At 38.8% G+C, this 26,713-nt stretch overlaps 2 protein-coding genes across 3 annotated transcripts in view; both read right to left on the bottom strand.

The window, feature by feature from the left end:
- Nucleotides 1–7,156, bottom strand: part of raver2 (ribonucleoprotein, PTB-binding 2) — an 89,479-nt gene extending 82,323 nt beyond the window's left edge. The window contains exon 1 of the mRNA XM_036570234.1: nt 6,890–7,156. Within this exon, the coding sequence (XP_036426127.1) occupies nt 6,890–7,138 (249 nt within the window). The 5' untranslated portion in view covers nt 7,139–7,156. The remainder of the gene's footprint in view (nt 1–6,889) is intronic.
- Nucleotides 7,157–15,335: 8,179 nt separating this feature from the next.
- The window catches only part of cachd1 (cache domain containing 1), a 75,753-nt gene continuing 64,375 nt past the window's right edge, over nt 15,336–26,713 (bottom strand). Inside the window, exons 25-27 of one of the 2 annotated variants that reach the window (XM_036570229.1) lie at nt 24,106–24,183; nt 22,734–22,835; nt 15,336–18,522 (exon numbers count right to left, since the gene is read on the bottom strand). In XM_036570229.1, the coding sequence (XP_036426122.1) occupies nt 18,275–18,522; nt 22,734–22,835; nt 24,106–24,183 (428 nt within the window). In that variant the 3' untranslated portion in view covers nt 15,336–18,274. The remainder of the gene's footprint in view (nt 18,523–22,733; nt 22,836–24,105; nt 24,184–26,713) is intronic. The other variant, XM_036570230.1, reaches the window with a different exon arrangement.

The following is a 26,713-nucleotide window of genomic DNA, read 5'->3' as shown; positions in this document are numbered from 1 at the left end:
TTTGTGATCGTCCTGTTCTAACACATCTGACTCAGCTCATGAAAGACTCGTTAATTAGCTGGTGAATTGAATCAGGTGCACCTAAGCAGAGAAAACACAAAAACATGAGGCCCACAGAGTCCTCAAGACTGCGAGGCAGTTTGCATCGCAATCATAAAGAGCAGTTATGTAGCACTTTTGGAGCCATATGACTGAAGCGTTTTGTGCTTTTCAAGTAAAAGCAGACGGAGGAGCTCCAGAGAACGCTTCAGCACACATGCAGTGTGCATGTACGGTACAATAGGGTCCGACTAATATGAACATTTTGTCACAGATAATTTTATATCTTTAGAAATTAAAAAGAAATGAAATTGTATTAGTAAAATAGTGCAGACTGCTGACAGTCAAACAGGATATCAATTTTCAACTGTCAAATTTCTCAAAAAGCAGACATCATCACAGAGCATTAAATATATTTACAAAAAAACTACAAAAAAAATCTTTCATTTCTCGAAGTAGTTCAAGGTTGACTGTAATGTACATTTTGATCATTGTCAACTTTTTATCTGTAGTTTCTTCACTGACTGTGGGACATTTGCTTCCAAGATTTGTTGATACTTAGTAGAACCCTGATTTCCTACTATCCCCACTATACTTCTCATGCCACTGGCTGCCACCCAAACCCAAAGCATAACAGAGTCACCCTCTTTGTAATGAGATCACAGTGAGGACTGCCTTCTAATGACCAGATCCATGTAGATGATATTTGTCCAACAACACTGCACAGTGGGTCAATACATTGCTATTCCCATGTCAGGTCCTTGGCAGTGATGTGGGGGTTTTGCTCTGCATACCTGACCAGTATACATGCTGTTTTTCATCTGTTTAGTCTTCCAGATCTTGTCTTAACTTCAACAATTCTCCTGAACTTCTATTTCTTACTAACATTTTGGACAGTGAAAGCTATTAACAGCAAGTGTTTAAATCCTTTTCAAAGTTTTCTCTAGCTGGTAAGAGTCAATTATCTTTAGTTTCATATCCTCAGTCAGCTCCTTAAATAAGCCCATGGCTTTTGAATGTTAACATGACACACTGTGAGGTTTGAAGGGTCACATAATTTATTAAGCTCTGGAATTGTCTATACTTAACTTGGATTAAGGTCTAATCAACCAAATAACACTAGTGGGTCAAGTGAAAGGGCACTCAAACTTTTGCACAAGGCCACATTTTATTCATTTTTTCAATATATTTGCAAATGAATGGAAGTCACGCATTAAAATTTGTAAAATGTGACATATTTAAGATGCTATGCTGTTTGTTAGAATCAACAAAACATGTCATTTGACCAGGACTGTCATGTGAATGCTCACAATGTTAAACTTTCAAACAAGCCTTTCACAATCATGAAATTTTAGCAGAAGATTCACTGTCTTATAAATAATTGCAATTAGCAATATTTTTGTTGACTGTATTGAACTATTAATGTATAAGCCTTAAGTAGCAAAATTGCCTAATAAGCTATCTTTCCTCCTAGCAGTCGATACTTAAAAGCTCCCAACTGAAGACAGAAAGAGCTTAAGCTGAAATAAACATTTCTCCCCACTGCCACTCCCCACTGTCTTTGCAGTTAGAAATTAGAACCTCTGTTTTTGTCAGACATGAATCAATAAATGTGTTTTCTGCTTTCTTTCATTTACACGTATTCATGTTTCAACCCAACAGATAAAAATGCACCCAAATCTCGTTCTGTTTGTTGTGAAGTAAACATATAATTGTGAACACTTAACAACTGTGTAAAATAACTGCGATCAGCTCAAATAATTGCAATCAGATGATTATGTAATAAGTGTAACAGGCCGAGTCTCAAACAAGAGCTAATTTAAAGTACACCGTCTGTTCTACTCTACTCTGTTCTACCGTCTGTGTGTTCTAATCTCAGTCCAAAAGCACCTTACAAATGAACTGTGTTCACACTCAAAAAAACTGTTTGTTCTGATATTTTAATGTGATATAATGCAATATTTCCTTTCACGTATATTAGCGGTGTTTTTCTTGAAAAGATTTCTTATTTCATACTGATTTCATAGTGTGGTTTTTGTGATATTGATAGATAATAAGTATTATATCCATGAAACCTTTCCACCTTATTCCACAAAATAGCAATGTCTATATTGTCAAGCAGTTTTAGTTATTCTTTATTCTGTTTTGTGTGCTGACGGTTAATTACAATAAATGACCTTTTCTGGATGCTTTAGATTTTACCTAAAACAAAATAAATATTAAGCATCCTTTCTTAAAATGATTAATGTTCATAATACTATATAAGGCTCCTCTTGGTTTAATCTTAACAGAAGAACAAAACAAAATAGTCCCATCAAAACAAGTTTTGTCAGGTTTATAAGATATTCGTTTAGCATAGAGTATCAGTGCTCAGGACGCATGGGGTCATCAACTTAATTAATGCTAACTTAAATATCATCTGATATTAGATTCTGTGATATCATGATGAATCTGGAAAATATCTTAATCCTGAATTTTATCAACATCACAATTTTTGATTTTATCAGTAACACAATATCACAATAGCACTATATGAGACCAATGTATCACCCAAAGGATATACATGTCTATGTCTAGGGACACAGCCAGAGACCTCTCAAATAAAGAGCTCACAGGGTTGTGTGGTTGCGCAAGTCAACAGCCAAGTCCCAGACAAACATGGCAGCATTTCAGAGCCAGGACAGAGAGGAAGAGTGGTTCTTTCAGGAGAAGCTGAGGGATTCATGCTGTTTAATGGCTTCTTATTGTCTATAACTCACAAACTCCACAACAACTGACAATTTCAGAGTCAGCACGGGCTCAGTGAAATAATACAGATAAACCATCGACCCATACTGTGGAGATATCCGTGAGGTGACAGAGAAGATCAATGAGACAGAAAGTCTGAGAGCATGTGTGTGTGTGTGTGTGTGTGTGTCCAGTTTCTAATGTTTGACATCTGCTACTGACATAATGCAGGGTTGAATGAGCTGAACAGAGGGAGAAGGCTATTTGTCATTCGTCACATGACCAAGAGCCAATCAGTTAATTGTATTGAGCGTCTTTGCTAGCCCAACCTGTGCCCAGCATTGCCTGTTCCACTGGAGAGCTGAATAATTTAAAAGGGGGAGATCCATGATGTGCAGTGTCTGTGTGTGTGTGTGTGTGTGTGTGTGTGTGTGTACTTGTTTTTGCACAATTTTGGGACAAACATCCTGATGTTGAGAGAAACTTAGAGAAAAACAGTACTACCACACAGTACTGTGCAAAAGTCAAAAACCCTTCACTTATTTAATTTCCAGTCAAAACAGCCACTGAGTACAAATCATTCACTTTTTAAAAAACAGTAAACATATATTTTCACAGAAGCCTCAAGAACTAAACATAATATGATTGTTTCAGTATTTATTGTGTCCACTCTTTGCCTTTATTACAGCTTCCATTCTTTTCAGACAACATGCTTTCAGTTTTTCAAAGAAATCTGCAGGGATATTTTTCACACTTCTGAAGTTCAGTCTTAGAAGTTGGTTGCATTTTCTGTGTCTCTCGATCTAATTAATCTCAAACATTTTCAGTGATGTTGAGATCTGGACTCTGGGGTGGCCAGTCTATTGTTCTGAAAACGGCACGTTATTTGTTTGATTTGCAAATGTTATTCTTTTTGTCCATTTCCTTTTCTTAGTAACTGCTTCTTGACAGCTACACATCCTTTCAGCCCTACAGTGTTGAGTAAGGTTAGGTCTTCTCACAGTGGAAGGAAGGACAGGAACACCTGTGGATTTTCTCAGATCTGAAGTAAGAGTGGAGCTTGATGTTCTCCTCTCTCTCAAAGATGAAAGCTTTAAGTACTGTTTATCTGATGGTGACAGTTTATGTAGTCTATTAGGTCTTTCATGGTTGTTAAGAATTTTTTTTATATCTATTAATATGGTTTTTAACTCTCATTTTGAAAACTCATGTTTTTCACTTTCTTTCCTTTGACTTTCCCCTTCCTTATGAAAGTGGATTGTCTCATATCAGAAGTTCATCAGAAATATGTCCTGAAAAAATTAAGAACTTGGACATGATGGCTGTTTTGACTGGGAATTAAATCAATGGAGGGTGGTCCCACATTTTTGCGCATTACCGTACAGTGTCAGGTCCAACATATTTAACAAGCCATATGTAAAAAATTGAAAGGGCCAAACCATTTCTTTTTGGTTACTGAGGTTAAGGACAAGGTTAGATTCAGGGTTAGGATTAGAAAATTCTTACTGCATATAGATACATATCTATAATATATATGTGGTACATTATTATTACTATTAGGATATAGGTACCTACATGAACACACACACACATCTATATGGGACATATGTATGACCCCACGTCCTGATAAAGTATACAAACAAGCGAGTGCATTTGTATGTGTGTCTGTGTGTGTGTGTGTCTGCGTGTGTCTGAAATCGAGCGCACCCGAAGGAAAGAGAGATAGCAAGATGAGCAAGAGGTGCTTTGCCCGACATGTGTCCACACTGATAAGTCACCGCTGTGTGACCTAATCACTTCAGTGGTGTACATTTGACTCCTACACTGAAAAAACAGTGCACTGTATTTGATTACTTGATTCAAATATATACACTGATTTTAAATAAAAATATATAATACATTCACAGAGTTTTGCATTTAATCTTAATTTACTTTTTGCAATAACTGTGCTATTGCAATATATTTCATCAATGTGGAAATAATGTACACATCTGAATGAAGTGAAAGCACTATTTTTTAGTGTAACAGAAGCTCGCTGCTTCACTGCCGTATTATTTGAGAGTTGCTGTAAAGCAGCTGTGTGTTTACAAAAAGGGCTGCTGTATACGGTCACCTACTGGAAGACCCTGCCTGGTATTCTTCTCCAAGATGCAATCAATCATGGCATGAACTGTCTCCGGCAATTCGCCCAGATGCCACTGAACCTATTTCACTGGCACCAATGCAAAACATACGGCTAACTCCACCTCAACAGTACACACTGCCTGAAATGAAAAGTGCCCCCCTTCGCACACTGAGCTCAGACGTACACACAGCCAGCTCTAACATCTGTTTCCCTCACAGCCTTACCTGACTGTAAGAGACTGAAAACTAACCATGAGCCACCCTCGAACGACTGAGCTGTCTCCGGCTCTGAAAATATTACTCTTTGCTCAAGGTCCCCAGCATCCATCATGTTTACAGGCACTAATAATGTGCAAAGCTTCAGCTGGAAATGCCACAGCCAGTGCCTTCACACTACAACACCTACAATATATAACCACCTTCAGCCACTGCACATCCTCTACCATTCAGAAGTCTGGTTTAAAAAACATTTACCGTCGAGATTAACTCGCCTGAGCGACATTTACTCACAGAGCTGATGCCAAATGTCCAGCCAGCCTCTCTCTCTTGATGGTTAAAACATAGGAGCTCATTATCACTCACAATGAAAGCAAAAGATTTTCTTAAATAAGAAAAACACGATTTGCCTCGACGTCTTTTCAAGCCGCCATGGCCTTGAGTTTAAAATCAAAACCTGAGCGGTTTAAGAAGCTTTTTTCCGCTGTGATAGTCACCACATGCCGGTGAAAAGCTCTGTGTGACATTCCTCTGACCACAAGCCTGGCGAGGTTTAGAGAAAACTTTCAGATGCAGCATTAACGCTCACCGTTTTATAGCCGTTACTTTTACACTGAAAGATGTTTACTCGTTAGCTTAGCGTGACGACACCTATTAGTCCTGACAGCTTAGCGGCGCTGGCTAACTTTTTTTCAGAGAGGTTTGGTCGCCTTAAGGTACACATTTAACGCTGCGGAGTAAAACCTTTTAAGACTATTTTCCATTTCCATGAGTATTTTCATGCTTTCCGTGCTAAAACACCCATATTTCGCTGTGTTTTCAGAAGAGCGACCGCTAAGAAATTTAAGTCTAAAAGTGTAACGTTAGAAGAGAAACGTGTCTAAATTCATGGCGTTTCGTACAGTTAGAGATACCAAAAATCAGATAGTTTATTACTCTAATATCATTAGATATATGTTATTATTATTTATACAAAATAATTATCATATTTGGCGTGAGTGCTGAGCTGGACTGAGCTGTGAGTCCTACCGTTAATGTTACTCCTCAGTCTGTAATCAAACCCGTTCCGCCCTCCAGTGAGAGTGAATCAAACCGCTCCCTGAGGTGAGAGCGCTAACCGCCGCTAACAGAGACACCACTCGGTGTGAAGAGGTTACACTGCATAAAACCGGGCTTAATCAATAAAACAACATAAAAGTACTCATGAAACGTAAGACATATTCAGTATTAGCAATATCAACACCACAGTACACCTCACATTTAGGTTCAGCGGAGGCTAAACCTCTCACTCATCGTCTAACTGAACCGTTTGAAAAGGGTCGACAGCGCCGGACACACATCTAACCTTACACCGCCTTACCGTCTGACCCTGAAACTCTGAAACTAACGGACACCGACTGTCTCTCAAACTAAATGTCGCTTTAAACCTGTTTCCGTTTTCTGAAGCAGACTGTAAGCTGTAGAGTAATAAAGTGGACTTTATTCGTCGACTCATACTGTCTACACTGTCTAGAGTATCTCGACATATCTGCTATGTTGGTGAACGTTGTGGGAGCTGTTAATTCAGCGCTAATGAGCGTTAACGGCTCTGTGGTCTGTAACGTTCCTCCCGGGCATCTCCCTCCTTCACAGCGGCGGAGGATAAAGTAGCCCAGCAAGTCAAAGTGCCACAACTGAACACGTAAGTAAATGAGTCCCGTTTTAAAAACTTTCAGATACAAATAAACAGGAGAGAAAAGAAAGTCGGGAACTTTTTCTGACAGCATGGAAACGGCCGTGTTACCTGGCTGGTCGCGTCCTGTGGCAGGTTCTTGATGAGGATCTTCCTCCTGTTGCTCAGCTCCCGGCGAGTTTTCTCCAGCCTCTTCTCGATCTCCTCCGGCTCCAGGTCGGGCAGGTCCCGCAGGATGGTGCCCTCGGCCGCCGCGTCTTCCTCCTGGCGGCTCTCGGGGCTCTCGGAGCGGGGGCACGGCGAGCTGCGCTGGGTGAGGGCGAGCGGATCCGGCGGCTGGATGGAAGAAGCTGCCGCCATTTTGAGGCGCTCTGTGGAGAGTGAGCCGGAGCAGCAGCGCTAAGGTGGGCGAAACCCATCCACACACACACACAAACACACACACACAGAGAGAGAGAGAGAGAGAGAGAGAGAGAGAGAGAGACGTAAGGAGAGAGATTGAGTAAGTAAAGAAAGAGAAAGAGAAAAGAGATATTACACACACACACACACATATATATATATATATATATATATATATATATATATATATATATATATCGGTTCCTTGATCGTGGTAGTGATAATGATGGTAAAAATAATAATAATGATAATAATAATAACTATCATAATGTTTATTATAAGTATTATTGCTATTAGTGCTGGTACTCGTGTTACTGTTTTATTACTGTTATTATCGTCTCATTAATGTTGTCTCTTACTTGCTAATATTCCCATTAACTATCACTTCTAATGCTTTTGGGTGTTTTCTGATACAAAGGGTTGAACTGGTAGAACCTTCCTTTCCATTACTTTGGCAATAGCATAGTCATTTCCAAAAAAGCCATCTTGCATCAAGAGAGTGAAAGTCATTGAGTGACTGAGAGAGAGAGAGAGAGAGAGACCCTCCCAGGTCATTTCTGTGTAGTACAGCTGGCGACCTCCACTGATAGAAATCTGAACAGTGCAGTGGGTCAAAAAACTCTCTTAATAGCTTGTCTCTGCAGTCTGATCTTCCTCTAATAGACATTTATCTTCAAGCCGCTGTAACCTTTCACACACACACACACCAGCATTATGGAGGTACCAAATCTTCTGATCCTGTAAACGGGAACCAGGGCAAAAATTCCCCATCTGACACACCACTCTGTGTCCGCGTTGACATCACTCCTTGGAAGGTAATTCATCAGTTTTTCATCAGAGTATTCAAAGAGATAACTGAAGAGACAGCACACGCTGAAGTCCTCTCCAAATGGAGCCAGTAGAAAATCTTTCATTTGTTTAGCTGCATTTGATGTGGGAATGAATGACAGGGTGTCAGAGCGCCAGGCCGTCTCTCGTGGGTGTGCACAGACTAAGCGTTAAATGCCATCCTTTGGCACTCTCTCTCTCACAGCAGCCCTCAACATGCCCATGAATGAGCGCTTTTCATTTTCAACAGCACACTGCAAAGCACCTTAGCAATGTTTAGAAAAGGGTGCTCGCCTAAAAGGAGGAAAAAAATCAAGAGCATGCTGTATTATTTCTAGATTTTGTTTAGCCTAGCCAGGGAGAGTGCCTTTGTAATAAACAGGAAAGAAGGTGCTTTACATTTGTAATATCAGTTATAAACTGATGCACATTATGAGACCACCATGGTGACCTCAAAATACTACCTGAAAAAAAAAAACAGCCTACTAGTTTGAAGTGTGCCACTACAGTGCCATGAACAATGTGTATGTAATGTAATACATAACAATACTACTGGCCATTTCCAGTTATATCCATCACACAGTCATTTTCTGTTGCTATCTATTGTTGGGTATTTCCACTGACTTCTGTATTACTGATACTGTGAATAATCCGTGGCACCTACAAACAGCCCCATCCTTTACCTCAGCAACGCAAAGAAGTCCTATTTTTTCTGATTAAAAGACAAAATCACAAAATAAAAGCCTTTTTTGAGAAAAGAAAGCAACCAGGTATCCCCCGTCACCCATTTTTTTTTATCATCCAGCCACTTGGTACCTACAAAGAGCTAACTATACACACACAAACACACTCAGATCATCTGCGCTTGCGTAATGTTTGATTCATGGACTTACAGTTGCCAAATCCAGGAAACTGTGCACATTATGAGATCACCATGGTGACCTCAAAATGCTTCCTAAAGGAAAAGCAGCAGTTCCATGGCAGCAGCGCTCCACTCCACAGCACTACATACAAACCCTCAGAGCAAAGCTGCACAGCTAAACGTGTGTGTGATTCAGCGCATCACTGAGTGGGAGTAGAAGAGACGAGGATATTTCGAATGCAGGGAAAAGTGGCGTGTGGGCGCCGGCGAGCGCCGCAGCGGGCGAATGGAGCACCTGGGATGCGCGCGTTTATGTAAGGAGCTGATGTGATGAGGCCTTGAACTCTTCTCCAGCCGGGACCGCTGAGTGGAGCGCGGGGGCGGCACTGCTGCACCAGCCCCAAACCACCGGCCATTTATTCATGCACGCATCTCCTCCCTCACATTGTGCCAAAGCACATGTTTATGCATATTTACTGACAGGAATGTACTGTAAAACAAGAAAACAATAGACAGAACATTCACTGATTAGCCCCTCAAACACTAGACATAATATTCATTTATTAACATTAAGGCTTATTATTCTGTAACTACTACGAATTACTTAGTAACTACTGAGAAACTAATATGTAACAGGGTGTAGATATAAAGATAGGTAGATAGATCTGCAGATAAACAGATAAATTGTTTAACAATTTAACAATAGATTAATAGGTAAACAGACACAAAGATATATAAACAAACAGATCAATTGATTTAGACAGATTGATATGCTAGATTGATAAACAGAAACAGGTTGATTGTTTGATAGATTGATAATATCAATCAGTTTGATAATTACAGGCAGATCGTTTGATGAGATAAATTGAGAGATAAACTTTTTGGTAGATAGTCTTTTAGCTAAACAGATAGACTCATAGAAAGATAAAGAAATAGGTATATAGAAAGACAGACTAATTACTAATCTCAGAGACAATTTATGTCTTTTTTGTGACAGAACAGTAGTGAGGAAGGTCAGTCTGGACTTGTTGACCAGTCCTTAAGAGATGCAATTGGTTTAAAAGGTCTGCTTGCACATGCCTCACATTCAAATGCTCAAAGTATCAATTCAGATTGACTGCCTGGATGAAGGAAACACCTAAGTGCTCGAGTTCAGAACAGACTTCTGGCATGCAGAGAGGACTATATTGTGAACAGAACTGCTCCAATTTTCTGTATCACCCCCCCACCACACACAAAAGCCTCCCCTCCCGTAATTGAAGCAGCATATTTACACTGCTCCATCACATGAGCCTTAGGAACGTAAGCAAATACAGACTGTGATCTAAGATGAACTACAGTTTACACAGAGTGAAGAACTGCTGTAAAATCAAAAGAAAAAAAACAAGTTCAAATTCACATAAAACAAGGTGAATTTAAATAACATGAGATATGTTTACAAAGACCCCTACAACTCAAAGCTAAAAGCTGAAATTTTCAAAATAAAGATCTATAGCCCCAGTATCTTCAGCACCCTGGAGAGTTTAGAGAGAGGTTACTGGTAGAATTTTAATAAGCCGAATGCAAGAAACCAACAGCCAGTGATACAAAGAACAGCAAGGATACAAATGAATGATGTTGTTTACTGTTTGTAAACAATAGGAAAAAAAAATATATCTATGGATTTATGGGATATGACTTCTACTTGATAAATGAGCCCTCTTTGCACCCATTTGAAACAAAGTGACCTCAACCTCCACTCTCCAGTCCACAGGTGACATGGGGCAGTGCGATTTTTTTTTCGTCAGCTTTAGGTTTTAAATTTGCCCACTAAAGTGTCCTTGAGTAAAGAGTTATAGAACACACACTGTTGTGCAGCATCATGAATCAACTCCAAAACATAAGTTGAATGGAGCGGACAAAAAAATGCAGAATGCTTTTATCAATGATTCAATGTGAAGCCAAGCTGCTGTATGATCAGCCACCCATGGGCAAAAACTAAAATGTTGGACAATAATAATTAGACTATTAATATTAATATTAATAGGCCAATGATAAGCTGTTTTGGGTCACAGTTTACCTGAACATACAACCCTGTTTCATTTGGATGCTGTGCAAAATGTAAATACAAAACAGATTGCAATGATGTATAAATCACTTAAAACCAACATTTAATTGAAAGTAGTACAAAGACAACATATCAAATGTTGACATTTGTTTGTCATAGTTTTAGTTTCATAATGCGGCAAATGTTTTCAGTAGGTGAAAGGTCTGGACTGCAGACAGGCCAGTTAGGCACCTGGACTCCTAATACAAGCCATGCTGTTGTAATACGTACAGAATGTGGTTTGGCATTGTCTTGCTGAAATAAGCAAGGCGTTCCCTGAAGAAGACATCTGGAAGGGAGCATATGTTGCTACAAAACCTGCATATATCATTCAGCATTAATGGCACCTTCACAGATGTGCAAGTCACCCATGCTATGTGCACTAATGCACCCCCATACCATCACAGATGCTGGACTTTGAACTGTGCGCTGATAATGAGCTGAATGGTACCTCTCCTCTTTAGCCCGTAGGATGCGGCGTCCATGATTTCCAAAAAGAATTTCAAATTTTGAATTGTCAGTCCACAAGACACTTTTCCACTTCTTCTACCCTTTTCCAAGTCACACTCACTTAAATGAGGTCGGGCCCAGAGAAGGCGGTGGTGTTTCTGGATCCTGTTTATAAATGGTTTCTTCTTTGCATGGTAGAGTTTTAACTTTCATTTGTGGTTGCAGTGACAAACTCAGTTCACAGACAGCAGTTTTTCTGAGCCCGTGCAGTGATTTCCACTACAGAGTCATGTCTGTTTTTAATGCGGTGCTACCTGAGGACCAGAAGATTGCGGCCATCCAATGTTGGTTTTCTGTCTTGTCCATTGCATACAAAGATTTCTCCAGATTCTCTGAATCTTAATGACATTATGTACTGTAGATGATGACATCCCTAAGTTCTTTGTTATTTTACATTGAGAAACATTATTCTTGAATTGTTGCACTTCTTGCCAGTGCTGTCTTTCACAGAGTGGTGAACCCCTCACCATCTTTTGAAAGACTTAGCCTCTCTAAGATGCTCTTTTTATGCCCAATTATGTTACTGACCTGTTGCCAATTAATCTAATTAGTTGTAAGATGTTCCACCAGGGGTTTTTAGCAAACTTGTTGCTGGCATCAAATTTAAAATGGGCATACATTTTTCTAAAAACAATATATTTACTCAATTTCAACATTTGACGTGTTTGTACTATTTTTGATTAAATATAGGGTTTAAATTATTTGCACACCGTCGCATTCTGTTTTAAATTATATTTTGCAGTGTCCCAACTTTTTTGGAAATAGGGTTGTATATGTTTCTAGTTGATTGTTTCAAATAATATTAATAATTAGTTTATATAGTATCAGTTGCATATAATAATCAGTCCAGAAAAACATTTTACAAGTCATCTTTTTTGATGACACAACACATATACACAACATATATACAGTACTGTGCAAAAGTCAGAGACCCAGTTCATTCATTTTTCAGACAGATTAGCAATTAAGTACAAACTAATCATTTTAAAACACAAACTATGTTTAACAGGAAATTACACAGTAAATTACTCAATAACTAAATATAATGTTACATTGTTCTGTGTGCCCACACTTTACCTTTATTACAGCTTCCATTCTTTTCAGAAAATTACCTTTCAGTTTTTGAAAGAAATCTGTAGGGATATTTTTTCGTACCTCCAAAGTTCAGTCTTAGAAATTGCATTTTCTGTTTCTCATGATCCAGGTAATCCCAAACACATTCAGTGATGTGAAGGTCTGGACTTTGGGTTGGTGAGTCTACTGTTCTGAGAACACCAGCAGCTTCTTTGATTTGCATATGTTTTTCTATTTTCTTTTCTCAGCATCAGCTTCTTGACAGCTACACATCCTTTCAGGCTCATAGTGTTGCATTGTCTTCTCACAGTGGAAGGATGGACAGAAACACCTGTGAATTTTCAGATCTGAAAAAAGAGTGGAGCTTGATTTACTCCCGTCTCTCAAAGATGACAGCTGTATGTGCTGTTTTATCTGATGGTAACAGTTTTGGTGGTCTACCAGGTCTTACACAGCTGTTAGGAGTCAATAATTTTATGAACTTCAATTTACAAAACTGTTGCTTTTTCACTTATTCTCCTTTGACTTTTCCTTTGCTTATGCAAGTGGATTATCATCTATCTAATCCATATGTAATGAATATGTTGGACATAATGGCTGTTTTGACTGGAAAGTTAATAAATGAAGGGTGGTCTCCTTACACATACTGACAAAGCTAGTAGTGCATTTCAGTGTGTATGAAGTCCATCATCCTCTGCATATTATGTAATACACTGCGTGTGGCCTTTGTCATAAAATAAATAAACACAAATACCACCTTTGCAACCAGTTAGCAAACTTATGCATGAGAGTGAAACACTGCTTGTCTTCTTCCTGTGGCCTTAATGTTGTGCTGTCATTATCTGGCTCTGTATTTATGGGTCTCAGCAAGGTGTTAACAATGTAGGTCAGTAAGGGATTGATCATTTCACAATGAAACAGGATTGTGCTAGAAACCTCTGCTCCAGGAGTACAATGTTAATCCTGTCCTGTATATTTTACTGTTCGGCTGTGCCCTTTCACGCTAATCTCATATCAGTGTCACTCAAAAAATGGAAAATCTCATTATTCAACATTCAAAATGAGGCCAACCAGTGAAAGTGAGAAAATGTGTTTAGAACTGAAATGGTTTTAAATATCAGTCCATTTCCTAGAGGTCGATCCAGAATTATTGGCACCCTTATTGAAATTCACTGATCATTATTTTATGATCTATGATAAAAACACACTCTTTTTAAATATTTTCTTTACTATTTAGCCACACCATTTTCTTGAAATGGCAGGTGTCAATAAACAGCCCCCTAAAATGACCCTGGATGAGTAAATACCATTAAAACAAATGGAAGCGATGGTGTTCACCAACCTAAGAAACGAGTTATACCTTTTTACACCCCAACAGCCCAAAGGCAAATTCAGCCAAAACATTTTAGTTTTAGCATTAAAGGCTTTACAGCAAAAAATAAAGGGTTTTAGATACTGACGCGTTTCTGTAATACAGCCTCTATATATATATGGAGCCCTCGCAAAATTTTATAAAATCACTTGTAAGAGATACAGCTGATGTATTATCAATACCGAATGACATTATAAGTCATTAACACATTAAAATACAAAGAGTGCCTTGTTTTTTGGCACATATTTTGAAATGGTGGTACATTTCACCTGCTGTAAGGTTGTCTAATCATTGCTCCATTAGAAGCTGAGGAAATTAAATCACCAGTGAATTTTCAGTCAAACTCTATGGACCTTCAGCTTGCTATGTGAAATCAAATTCATGTGTATAACTAGCAAAAACTGAGCTTCTTTCAACATCTTAATGTAATTCAAATTCCATAAACAAGACCAAATCAGAACAGCTGGCACTGTCCATTTCTCTTGTTAATCGAATACTGTGGGTGTAGAAACACAGTTGAAATCACCATCCATATCCATTTTTCATGTGTCATTCTCTTTATATCCTCATTGATCACAGTCTGCAAAAGTCCAAGCATGTTTTGATACTTAATTAGAAAATTTCACATGACTTTTTTAAAGTTTGTTGGAAATAATTTATTGCTGATTTTATTTTGAGGCTGGACAGACAAATTGTATGCTAATCATTCCAGCCCCTCTAGTCCTGTATCATATAACAGTGAATTTGCAGCAATAACAAGGAAAAATGCTCTTGGCTCCTGTGAACAGATCTCTATGAATAAATAAATACAGACACAGAAAAACTCTTCTGACATAGTCTTGAGCAGTGTAGAGCCACAGGAAGTCTGCTTTATTTTCTAAAAAACTCTGTTTTTCCCACCCATTTTAGGTTTCCTCAGATTTACTGTCCTCTTCACTTGGATTTTTACTCATTACGTTTCTGCAAGAAAGTGTAAAAATACTACAATAGCACATACAACAGTGAAACGTGCTTTGCATTATTTTTATGTGAAATAAATACTGAAACATTTTACTGAAACAACATTCAGTAACAGCAAGAAAAGTCAAGGATATAATGAATGAATTCAGTTATGACTCATTCATGTTTAGCAGACTACAGATTCTCCACAAGGGTCGATAATAGCATCCAAATGGTTTTCGTGTGCCTCCTCTAAAGGAAGAAAACCGGCGTGGTGACCATGGTACTCCCCTCTGCCGACCTAATCCACCTGACATCAAACATCTGGTCTGTTGACTGAAATCACTCACTTTGTCACCTGTTTTGCTTACATGAGTGTCACTTATTTAACATTAACATTGTTAACAAGTTACAAAGTAATGTGTTACAGCAATGCAGTTACTTATTCCAGTAACAAAGCAACGTAATGCATTACAATTTAAATTCTTATTTCATTAGTTACTTAAGAATTTTGTCACCTGTATTACTCATATCTCTCTAAGACACCCTCTAACATACACTGTCTCTATACAGATTACTCATGACTGTCCTTGTACTTTTCACACTGGTGTGTTACGTGTAACCGCTGCCTGCATGACTTTGATTCTGAAAATGAGCAGCGCAGTGCAAGCAGCACTGTAAACAGCACTGTAAAGCTGGTGAACAAGCTGTCAAAGCCTCTAATCATACTAAAATTAAACTGATGGCTAAAGATCCCCATGTTGAAGAAACGAGAGCAGCAATCTCACCTAAACAAGCCAGACTCAGCTTTCAATTAGAACCATCCCTTTAGGTTTTAGGCCCTTTAAGGTTTTCAACAGCATTAGCTGTTCATAATTTTGATCAAGCATAAGTGTCTGTCTTCCTTAGAGCAAAGGCAGGTAGGGGTGGGCGATATGATCAACATATTACATCAAGATACCTATATTTTGTTTTTCTGAAGTCCAATCATTTGGAACAGACAATATAGAATCTGTAGTGACATATATTAAAAAATTAAAACAAAAAACAGAGTAACGATAAAAATGCCATATTGCCCATCTGTACAGGTAGGGATAGTAACATTCAAGTAATGTTTATTAAGATCGGCTCTGTCTGGGTTTTCCACATTTCCAGTCAATACAAATTTGTATAGGTTTTAGAGAGTAAAATAGAATAATGTTAGAGTAATGAGATTACATTTTCAGGATGTAATCAGTAATCCCATTACAGTTTGAAAGAAGCAGTTAGTAATTTGTAATGGATTCCTTGGTATAACTACTGCAACAGTAGTCACCATTAGTGGTGGGAGAGACGTGGCAAACGTTTCCTTACATTTTCATGATGATATCGGGGAACTTGACTACATTCTCATGGGAGTACTAGATCATTTCGTAGTCTATGAAACAAGGTCTAGAAACAAAACAAGGCATTATATAAGCTGCCATTACACTGGGAGGCTATCACCTCCTTTCAGTTAGCCTTCGAGTATTGTTATAAGTACCTAATGACATAACCTAGTCCAGATGATGTCAGATGATGGTTTGTCCGCACTGACATCATCTGGCCCGGTTTGTCCGCACTGACATAACCTAGTCCAGATGATGTCAGTGCGGACAAACCGGGCCAGAAGGACCAATACAATCAATACACCAGTATGAACCCACACCAGCAGGAGAGCTTATGAGGTAAAAAACCCCGAATGCATCCTTTGTGAGTAAAATGAAGCAGAGTATATTCAGTGCTGCTGCCCTTGAAGTACTGTTATGAGATATCCTGTTTAGGGATATGACAAATGTTCACCAAGAAAGGCAAAAAAGCACCAACGTTGTTTAGCGAGTTCTTGTTTTAATATCACTGGTTAATTTCCAGCGTCAACCAGTTAACCCAGTTCCAGTACCTTTAACGTCAAGCAGACGCTGGAAGCCGTGCACAGACTGATGTACAGAGAAGTGCGACAGGATTTCTGCAAAGAGTAGCGTCTCGCTAAAACAATAACACGTGAACATATTATTCGGATGGTATAAGGACAAATTACACAAAATGCTTAATATGTTCAAAAAATATTGTAATATCTCTTCCAAACTTCCAAAATTCTGCACATTTCCATTGTTGTGTCTCAATATGTGATTCCGTCTGTGTTCTCAGCATTGTGGACAGCTACTTTGTTAAAAACTCATATTTATACATGGTATATTTTTTTCTAATCTGTAAACAAAATTTTCCCTCATAATCATATAAGCATAAACACAGAACATTTGGAGTCGAGGGCCAAGTGCAGGTGTTCAGTAGAATTCTGATATTTCTGCCTTTCCAAAAGGGAAAATCTGACATGATACACTCAATACTGAATTACTCATTAAAAGCCAAATATATGATGCCATCCTCAGGGAAAAAGATCCATCTGTGCCCACACACAGAGCTCTCACAACAACAGTTAATCTCCATAACTCACTCACACAAATAACCAAATGAAATGGATGGGCAGAGCTAGACAGGGATGCTGGAATGAAAGCTTATACAATACAGTGGTACATCTAAGCGTTTTTTCTTGAGGTCACTGCTAAAACGTCTTAAACAGCTGGCAGAGTTGTGGTTGGGGGTAAAACACTTGGAGCACTAAGACCCTTGGCCACTTTTACACAGACTCCGGAGAATCACTTCCTCGTTCACACCGTCACAAATGACACATAACAGGCTTGGACCAGACCATCCAACGAATGAAAGCTTCTCTAAATGCAACACATTTCTGCCTCCACTCACAGATGGCTGGTGCTCTCTGTTTCTCGCATTCTCTCTCTTTCTCTCTTTGATGTGCAGCACAGTCAGTCGAGTCCGTCCTTATTTGAAATTCCTTTTTTGTGCTAAAGAACATTCTCACAGTAAAGTGTGTGACGCAAAATGTGCCACGCATCCCACTGTTCGCTGCTGCTTGGCAGTTCAGGAAAAAAATAGGGCCTGATACTAGAGTTCAAGGGCCATACTATCTGACCAATTCAGTCAGTTCATAAGAGTTTCTTCCATTCATTTATTTCCACCTCAGTTCCAGTTAAATAAATAGTAGAAAAATAATCCTTTCGTCTTCATTCTTTTTTCTTTAAAAATTTGAGATGCTTTGTGGCACTTAAAACAAGTGCAAATCTGCCCATCCACAACCTTGAAAAAGGCTCCGTGAGGGGCACTGTGATTTCAGAGGTTCTCGGTAAAGTCCAGGCTGGGCTGCTGGCCGTTCCTCATCAGAGAGGATGTCTGCAGGAGGGCTCGGCCCTGTCCTTTTCTCTCTGAGGGGGCGCAGCACCTGCCGCGAAGGCTGAAAGGGGGAGTGGAGGATGAAGGCAGGGCTCGAGTGAAGTGGCATCAAAGGTGGAACACCAGGGGAAGGGGAGTTCATGTGGGGGAGGGCCCTCAGCACTCTGCATCCACGCTGTGAACGGTGACAGCTGCTTGCAAGTGGTGTGTGTGGGGGTGCAGCGGATGGTGTGTGTGCGTGTGCCGGTAGGGGTAGAATTTGTGGCTCAGCAGGGCAGCGGTTTGTGGCGGTGTGTCCAGGTCCAGATCCTCGTCATGATTGCCCACGTCCACTCCCGCTGAGAGGGGGTCGTTGTTGCAGGGTGGGTTTTCACTGTCCTCCTGCGGGCTCATGGTGCTATAACCTAAAGATACAAACATACAGATTAGAAACAGCAACCTAAATATATTATTTTGTCAGTAAATGTGAAATTCAGCCTTGTACTGGTTATCTTTGAGAGGAAAAACAAAACAACATTCAAATACCGCAACTACCAAAAAGTAGTATGAATGCAGCTTACAATTGTTTCCATAATCAACTATTATTTGATTAAACACCTTCTGCATTTCCCTCTCACTTTGCCTTGTCACAGCAAAGCACAGAAGAAGCCATACTGCTCCCAACATTTGCTGTACTGTATTGCAATTTTTTCAAATGACTATCATTTTGGCATTACAGTGCACTTTCGATTTTAAGTAAAAGAGTAAACACATTAACATTTTTCATAATGAATATTTTTGACAACTAATCAGTCTTGTTGACTAATCATTGCAGAGTAGTCTACATCTATACTGAAGAAAAATGATTGCTGCATTAATAAAACAACATCTCAGGAAGAAGGAAAAATAACCTTCCAACAACTTCTGCAAGAGCATAGAAGTATCACAAAAATACTTAAGTACCAAGAACATATATATATTGAACAAGAACATGTATATACTGGTGTCTAAATTGAAGCACGTGATGAAATTCTATTTGTAAAACTCTTCGTCCACCTTAAATTAGTTTCGCCTTTTCTCTTACCAAGCATTCAAATCTCATTCTTGTATCTAAAGTCCTTCATTTGAAGTACAACCCATTTTAACAGCTAAATATTTTCATATTGAGAACTATTGCTTCTCAGGATTTCCACTGTTCCAGTCTATTCCAGGAATGGCCGTGCGCTTCAAGCTCCATCGCCATAATTAGGCACGAGTCGGGGAATCTTCTGCCCCTCATTAACTTAATCATTCTTCAAAACTTATCCCTCTCCTCCAGAGTATGTGTGTGGTGTTCCCACTATCAGACTGATGATGAAGGATGCATCCACACCACACAAGCTTCAACTTAAAAGCAACAATTTACCACACTAACCATCCCAAAAGCACACATTCTAAACTCGAGTTTGAAATAGTTTTAAAATGTGAAGGGACTTAAAAAAAAGCATAGCATGGAGGTGGATTTAAGCAGATAATTTAGAAGCTTCTATGAAATGCGTTCTCAATGTAGCTCAGCGGCTGCTGGTCTCTGAAGGATTAGAGACGACAGTGAGGGGAGACAGATCCTTGCATTGGGACTAAGCTGACTGGGATGCTCCCCAGGAGTAAAATCCAACTCTTGTGCAGGAAGATCTCTCTGAGGACGAGTTACAGAAAAATATTACAGCAATTTTCACACAAATAAAAGTAGTGATTAAATTCTAAAGACTTCTCATAGCACAAAATATTTGACTGATCATTTATTTCATACATATTGCAAAATGCTGCTATTACCATGCAGGTATTGTTACATTACGGCAAAGCAAATTTCAGCTGACCGAGTGTTAAGCCATATATGTGACAGTGATCCCTTAAACATTAAACTCTATATGTGGGACCACTTTTCGGTTCCTCACTCTCCTAATTTACATTTCTTTCTTTGTAGACTTTATGGATGTAAAAATTAACTGATCAACCAGTTAACTGACAAATCAGCAACTGTTCATGCAATGCTGTCAGGTAAAATGTTTATAGGTTAATTTATTTTAATTTATTTATATTTTATTATTTATCATTTTAATCAATCAACAACAGTTGCCATTTGAATAGGTGGGTTTATCATTCAATTTGAGAAATGTTTTTGAACTGTACACATGGGATCGCAATACGTTGGTTCCACTAGTAAAACCTAAAGTTAACCTAAAAATTAAGCAAGCAGCTAAAAATAGTGGTGTCCAGGATGGTAACACAGCTACAACAATGTGCCATATCAAACATCCACAAGCAATAAGACAGAGAACTATTTTGTCCATGTTCTCAGAGCAAAGGTGTGGTGCATGGTGGTGTAAGGAAACCACACATGGGTGTGTAAAATTATAGAGAAAAACATGGCGGACAGTCACGGCATTCGAGAGCTACTGAGGTAACCACGGTCATGGCATTTATGTTTGATTCAACTTTGGCTAGTTATGAGTGGTAAACATAACTTTAGAACTTTAAGTAGCTCATCTTTATCTATTAAGCATTTCATCAGCTTTTTAGTTTTTGGTCATGTAATCACGAACTCATAGTCTAAGTAAATCTGGATTCTTCCGTAGGATATGAGGGTATGTTTAATAAGGTTTTGGGCTGTTAATGATATAAATGCTTATGTCTGGCCTCACATATCAGGACTTGGACATTCTCAGTGCAATAATACAGAATTCAGTTGATGTGTGCACATCATGAGTGTGCACATATCAAATCTTTAAGAATGGCTTCCAATGCGGCTCAGCAAATCAGCAGATTTTATCATTATAGTTTAATCAGCTAAGCTTTAAAGCACTGCCATGCTTAAATGTTTTCTGACGCTGATTCTCAATCAGGTGTTTCAGGGCACCCCGTCCTTGGATAAACATTCAGATATCAAAGCAAGCTCACAGATACAAGGTATTTGGCAGAAGACTAATCTTTGGTCAGGAAGGTTCTTTCAAACTCTGAAACAAACAGTCAGCTACACAGCTGCAGGCGAATAGAACACATCGTGTGTTGGTGGTGCGGGAGTGAGTCAGAGCACGCTGAGAAAACCTCAAACACTGCGTTCCAACACACACATGTGTACACGCACACAAACAAAAGCCAAATCGATTCGCGTTTTAAAACGACCCCTTGAGCTGGATGAGTGAGTAGCTAGCTAGTGGGAGGTGACCTTTGGCTGAGCAGTATAAAAATACAGAAAACTTTCGCTCTTGCTCTTCACCGCCTCTTTCCGTTCTCTACACCTATAACATATCCACTCCTCCTTTTTTTTTTTAAACCCTGTTCCCGTCTTCCCCGCTCTGTGTGCAATAGAGTTTTTTTTTCTTCTGTTTGTTATACAATGAGTTTTATAAAGAGTCATCCCTATAAAGAAGCATATATCTCATGCACCCAAAAGCCTTTCACTGCCAAAGGAAACAGGAGCTAGTGCTGAACTCCCCCAAATTCAGACCTTGCTTTAATTCAGTAATGACTAAAAAGTGACTATAAATTATTGCTCATCTTACTCAACATCTCATCTGCAATAAAATTCAAAGACTTTGGCAATGTCTCACTTAACTCATTGAAATCAGCTGCCAGAACAATGCATGTCTAATCTGGCCACAGTAAAATAGACCATTTGTGGAAAGCTTTCTGTGTGCTAGCATATTTTCTATAACAATATAAAAGAAGCACAATACTGCCTGTATCGTTGGACGTTTTCTGAGTGAGTGTGCGCACACGGAACAGACTTTTTATCAGAATTTTTATTGAATTCTGATGTTGAGTAGACTGAAGTGTGAAGTATTTTCATATTCATGTTAGCTTCCTCAAAATTATTAGTTTATGGCAAAGACCTACGATGTTCTTTACATATCAGAATAAACAGGGACGCACCAATATGGTAACTGAAGGACAATGAAGACCTCTGTACATATCAACCGATACCAATACATAAAAAAATGATAAAATCTAGAGGGATATAATATCTGGAGGGCTACAAAAGCTGTAAATAAAAAAAAATGCTGAAATTTTAGAGCATTAGCCCAGTTTGAAATCAGTCAAATCTTAACATCTGTCTAATGTTGATCATTTTTTTTAAGCTACTACCTGCCGATACTATGATTCCAATATCATTGTGTATCCATAAAAATAACTGCAAGAACAGCAATGAGAAACCAATTTGTTGCAATGCAAAGCAAACAGTGCTACTCATGCACTGTCAGACGACAGTTAAACACACTTGGAAGAGGGTTCTAACGGCCCGATTCTGTATACGTGATCTAACAGACGCACAAGCTCAAGGACTACACCATCGTTGTCGCCCAATGACAGTAAGGCTAATGGTACTCTCTTGGCCTCCCAGTCACTCTGTAAATTAAGATTAACAAAACACCCCTGGATTAACAAAACTTGCTCTAAATTAACAAGGAGTAGAGAACTAAGCCATCCGTCTGATCCAATGACTTTACGGCCAAGAGTGCTTATTGGATTCCAAGTGATGAATGCAAGTTGGTTGAAAGGAAAAAATGTTCTTGTCATGCCTTTCCTTAAGGTTTGACTATTTAAGTGTTTATTAATATTTACTCAAGAAAAATAAGATTTCAAGACATACACTTACCATGGTCACTCTCTGTTCCTGATCTGCCCCAGTATCTCCGCCTGCGCTCAGGACTGTGTGTGTGTCTCTCAATGACAGCAGCAATGAAGCGTGTGTTACTGACTGTACAGAGACAGGAAAAACTTGGTGAAACTACAGAAAACTGTAGTTAAATATGTAAAATACATCACATCTATACAGGGACTAAGGCTACTTTCACACTGCAGATAAAAGTAAATCCAATCCAATAATTTTCTTTATATATGACTCAAATTAGTTTTTTGTTTGACAATGTGAACAGTATAAAAACTGAATTTTCAATTTCACCAGGTTCAATTTCAATTTGGGCCTCTTTCACACGTGGAACTGAAGTCTAATAAGTATCTGATACGCGACAATGTGGCTGCTGCCTGGACAGTCAGATCGGAATCAATTATACTTTTCTGTTGATCTAACTCAACCCTAAATCAACGTTTCGTGTGCCATGCAGGAACAGACACTATGAGGCGACATCACTGGAAGGCCTGTTACTATGGTTACACTTCATGTCTTTCGTTTTGGAGGTTGAACAAGAGAAGTGCAGGCAGTGTAATGAATAAGCATGGTGCATTCTAACTTTCTCTATTGCTTTCTGATGAGAGAAATCAAAGAGCTATTCAAAATCATGTATACATCAAAGAGGTTTTGAAAAGGAAAAGCAGGTCTTATGACAGGTAAGCAAAAGAAACTGAGCTTCCATGATCTGTTTGATCAGCTTCCACAAACACAGAAATTCACCATTTTTTACTCTTTTCTCAGTGTGGTCCTTCTAGTGCAGGGGTGCACAACTCCGGTAACTCCCTAACCCACCTGATTCAACTCATCTGATAATTGCCAAGTTTCGTGGGTGTGTTTGTGTAGGGCAACTGTGCTGGACACCAGCCCTCCAAGACTGTGTGCACCCCTGTTCTAGTGTTTGCTGTTTGTTGTTCAGGTTTAAAGTAGCAGACTGCACGGCACATTTTAGTGACACATGAAAGGTGCCTATTAATCTGAAGGAAAGGTAGAGAACAAGTATGTTTGTTGGATGAGCCTTTTGTGGGTCAGTACAGGAGAGTGATCTTTTAAGAGTGATGTCAGATTTCTTTCACATTAAAAAGATAACAGGATGACCAAACAATAAAAAAAAAATATATGGACAGTAAATCCATATGGGACACTTTTACGGACACTTTTATGGTCTGAACGTAGTCTAGTATAAGAAGGATCAGAATAACACATTGTGTAAAGGAATATAAAAGCACGTAACTCTTAGACATTAATTAGAAGGAATATCCTAAAAATCATTCACTACCAAAAACATGTAAGAATGACATCGCTGTGAAAGAGTGTACATTCATCAGGACGCCCTTACTTATTCCTCTGTCCTCATGACTGTCTTCATCTCTTTCATCCCGCTCATTGTCCAGGTTAGACATCCGCACTGACATCTCTGTGCAAGGAGATGGAGAGAGAGCCAGTGATTAGAGAGAGAGAGAAAGCATAAGAGCAAACACATTCGGCAGTCCTAAACACATTTCACATTATATTACAATTAGTCTCTGATTCTGTCCAACGTCCTCCTCGTGAGAATAGCAAACAGATAGGCAGTCTTTCAATCCATGGCTAGTGCAGTGGATAATCTAAATGGTGAAAGCTCAGGAGACACTTGGAGGCACTAATGAAAGTCTATTCTGAGAGGCACCATGGCATTTAAACTAATAGAAAAGCACAGCAGTGATTAAAGACAAAGGTAAACCCTCACAAGGCTGAGATTTTGGTTATTTTCACACATGAAGGACAGCCTTTTCCCCGACTGACTAATTAAATTAAGTGCATATAAAAGATCTCTGTAAGTGCTACAGAATCAAAATAAGAAATTAATCATTATACAGTAATAGCCTTAAGTGAACCGTTGGCTTTGATACAAGCATTGCATAGAGATTCAGTCGGGTTTTGCTCTCCAGACTAAATCCAAAGGAATTCTTCAGACATAGCAGCAAGCTTACAACCTGGGTAAAGAAAAAGTGGCTGTAACATTGGATGGAGGGCTACTATACGGAAAAGCAGGATTAGAGTAAGAAAATGACTTTCATTTATCTCTCTCTGAACTGCCTTGGTAATCTTTATCAACTCGTTAGCTGACAGGGTCACAGACTATAATTGGAAAAGGTCAGTTTGTTAAATACCAGCTTTAGTTAATTCAATCATTTTTAAGGCATGTTTTAAAACAAGCATGAATGAAGCATTACAGACGTATGTCACTCCACAGAGGTGTCAGACATCCTATAATAAACACCCTATGCCATCATAGATAACTTTCAAAACCAGAGAACTGTTAAGGCACAAGTTGGTGTATTAAAAATATTTATCTTTTGGTTATATACTGGTTTATAGAGCAGAGGAGCAGTACAGAGGCTGCAAAAGACTTCAATCTGCTATAGGCCAGCCATGTCATCTCATTATGAAAGATTCTATTCTAATCACTATGAGATTTACACAGCCTACAGCACATAACATTATTGTTTACTTTCACAGCAGCTTAATGGTGAACTGTTTTCAATCAGACTCTCTAACAAATTTTGGCTAGACAAAGTTCTGTTTTCACCCACAGCAACGTAATTAAAATTTCAAGTAAATGTTAAACGGTTTCATTCATGATCAGTGGGAGCCTTATCTAACAGAGTTAGGTAAGACTGTTAGAGTTAAAAAATGTGGTACTTTAGCTGTGAGTACCCTGTTAAGGCTTCAACATACTGCACACGAGAGCGTTGGTTTAACAGAAAAAGAACCTTTTCATATTCATCACAGTAGTTTTTAATAGCCTGCAAGTCGAAGCTGTCACATAGGAGACCTTACTATCATCACAACATGGACAGTGCCTGCGGGACTGCAACCCTGGCCTGCAGAGGACTTGACAGCAAAATTAAATCCATTAGCCTTTAACTTGTTACTATTCAAATAGTCATCATTACAATACACACTTTCTCTCCAAGCCCACACAGAGAGACCTCAGCGCTGCGGAGATGTGAAGAAACTGGTGTGATAACACTTCAGGGGTTTTAACAGACTTATTTAGTTGTGTGGTGATATATCTTATGGATGGCCTAAAAGGAAGATACAACTGTTGTTTACATGCTGTTGGGAATACCTACTTTGATTGTGTTCGGGCCCAAAGCCTTGTTGTATTTAATTTTTCCCCCCCAAGATCCATTTATGATATGTGTGTAATAATAAACAATAATTATTTTTAAATGACCATTTACCAGTCTGTCTTCATCTGATGGAAACAGCATGGAAACCATTAAACAGGCTTTTTTACTGCACCTTCAAGACTGATATATGTAAATGAGCTTTGTTCTGACTGGCTGCCCTATACACTGCCTCTTTCAAAAAAGCTTTCTACCCTGTTGTAGACTGGATAGGCTAATTTTTTTTCATGCTGTGACATCACAAAACAGGCTGAATTCAAAACATAGTTTCCATATATAGAACCTATTGGCTGTGGAGTGAACTTTTAACATTGCTTAACATTGAAATTTTAATATTGCTTACTTGCTACATCAAATTCTCATTTCAAAAAGAGAGAGAAAAACTTCAATCTTCCATGATACGGGCCTTTAAGCATCTCTTACTATAGCAATCAAGCACAGAGTTTCTCTAGATACCTTGTTTGAGTCTTATCTTGCATCATATCAGCTGAATGAGTAACAGTGTTGTTTCAGAGGACAGCCAAACTCAGCTGAATTTCACAAAACAGAGACCTCTACAAGCTGGGCAAAATATGAACTTTTGTTCATCAGAGAAACATGATATTTGGATTTTATCTTAAAACGTTTCATCTTTTTCTGTTTTCGTCTGTTTTGAGTCTTTTCTCAAAACATTTTGACTTTGACATTCATCTCAGTATTTTTATACTTTTATACCCTTTACTCTCGTAACTACATTCTTAAAATTTCTTCCTTCAGTTTGGTCAGATTTTG

The sequence above is a fragment of the Colossoma macropomum genome, unplaced genomic scaffold, assembly GCF_904425465.1.
Source record: "Colossoma macropomum unplaced genomic scaffold, Colossoma_macropomum, whole genome shotgun sequence".
NCBI lineage: Eukaryota > Metazoa > Chordata > Actinopteri > Characiformes > Serrasalmidae > Colossoma > Colossoma macropomum.
Note: the sequence above shows the minus strand (reverse complement) of the source record. Positions and strands in the feature narration are given on the sequence as shown.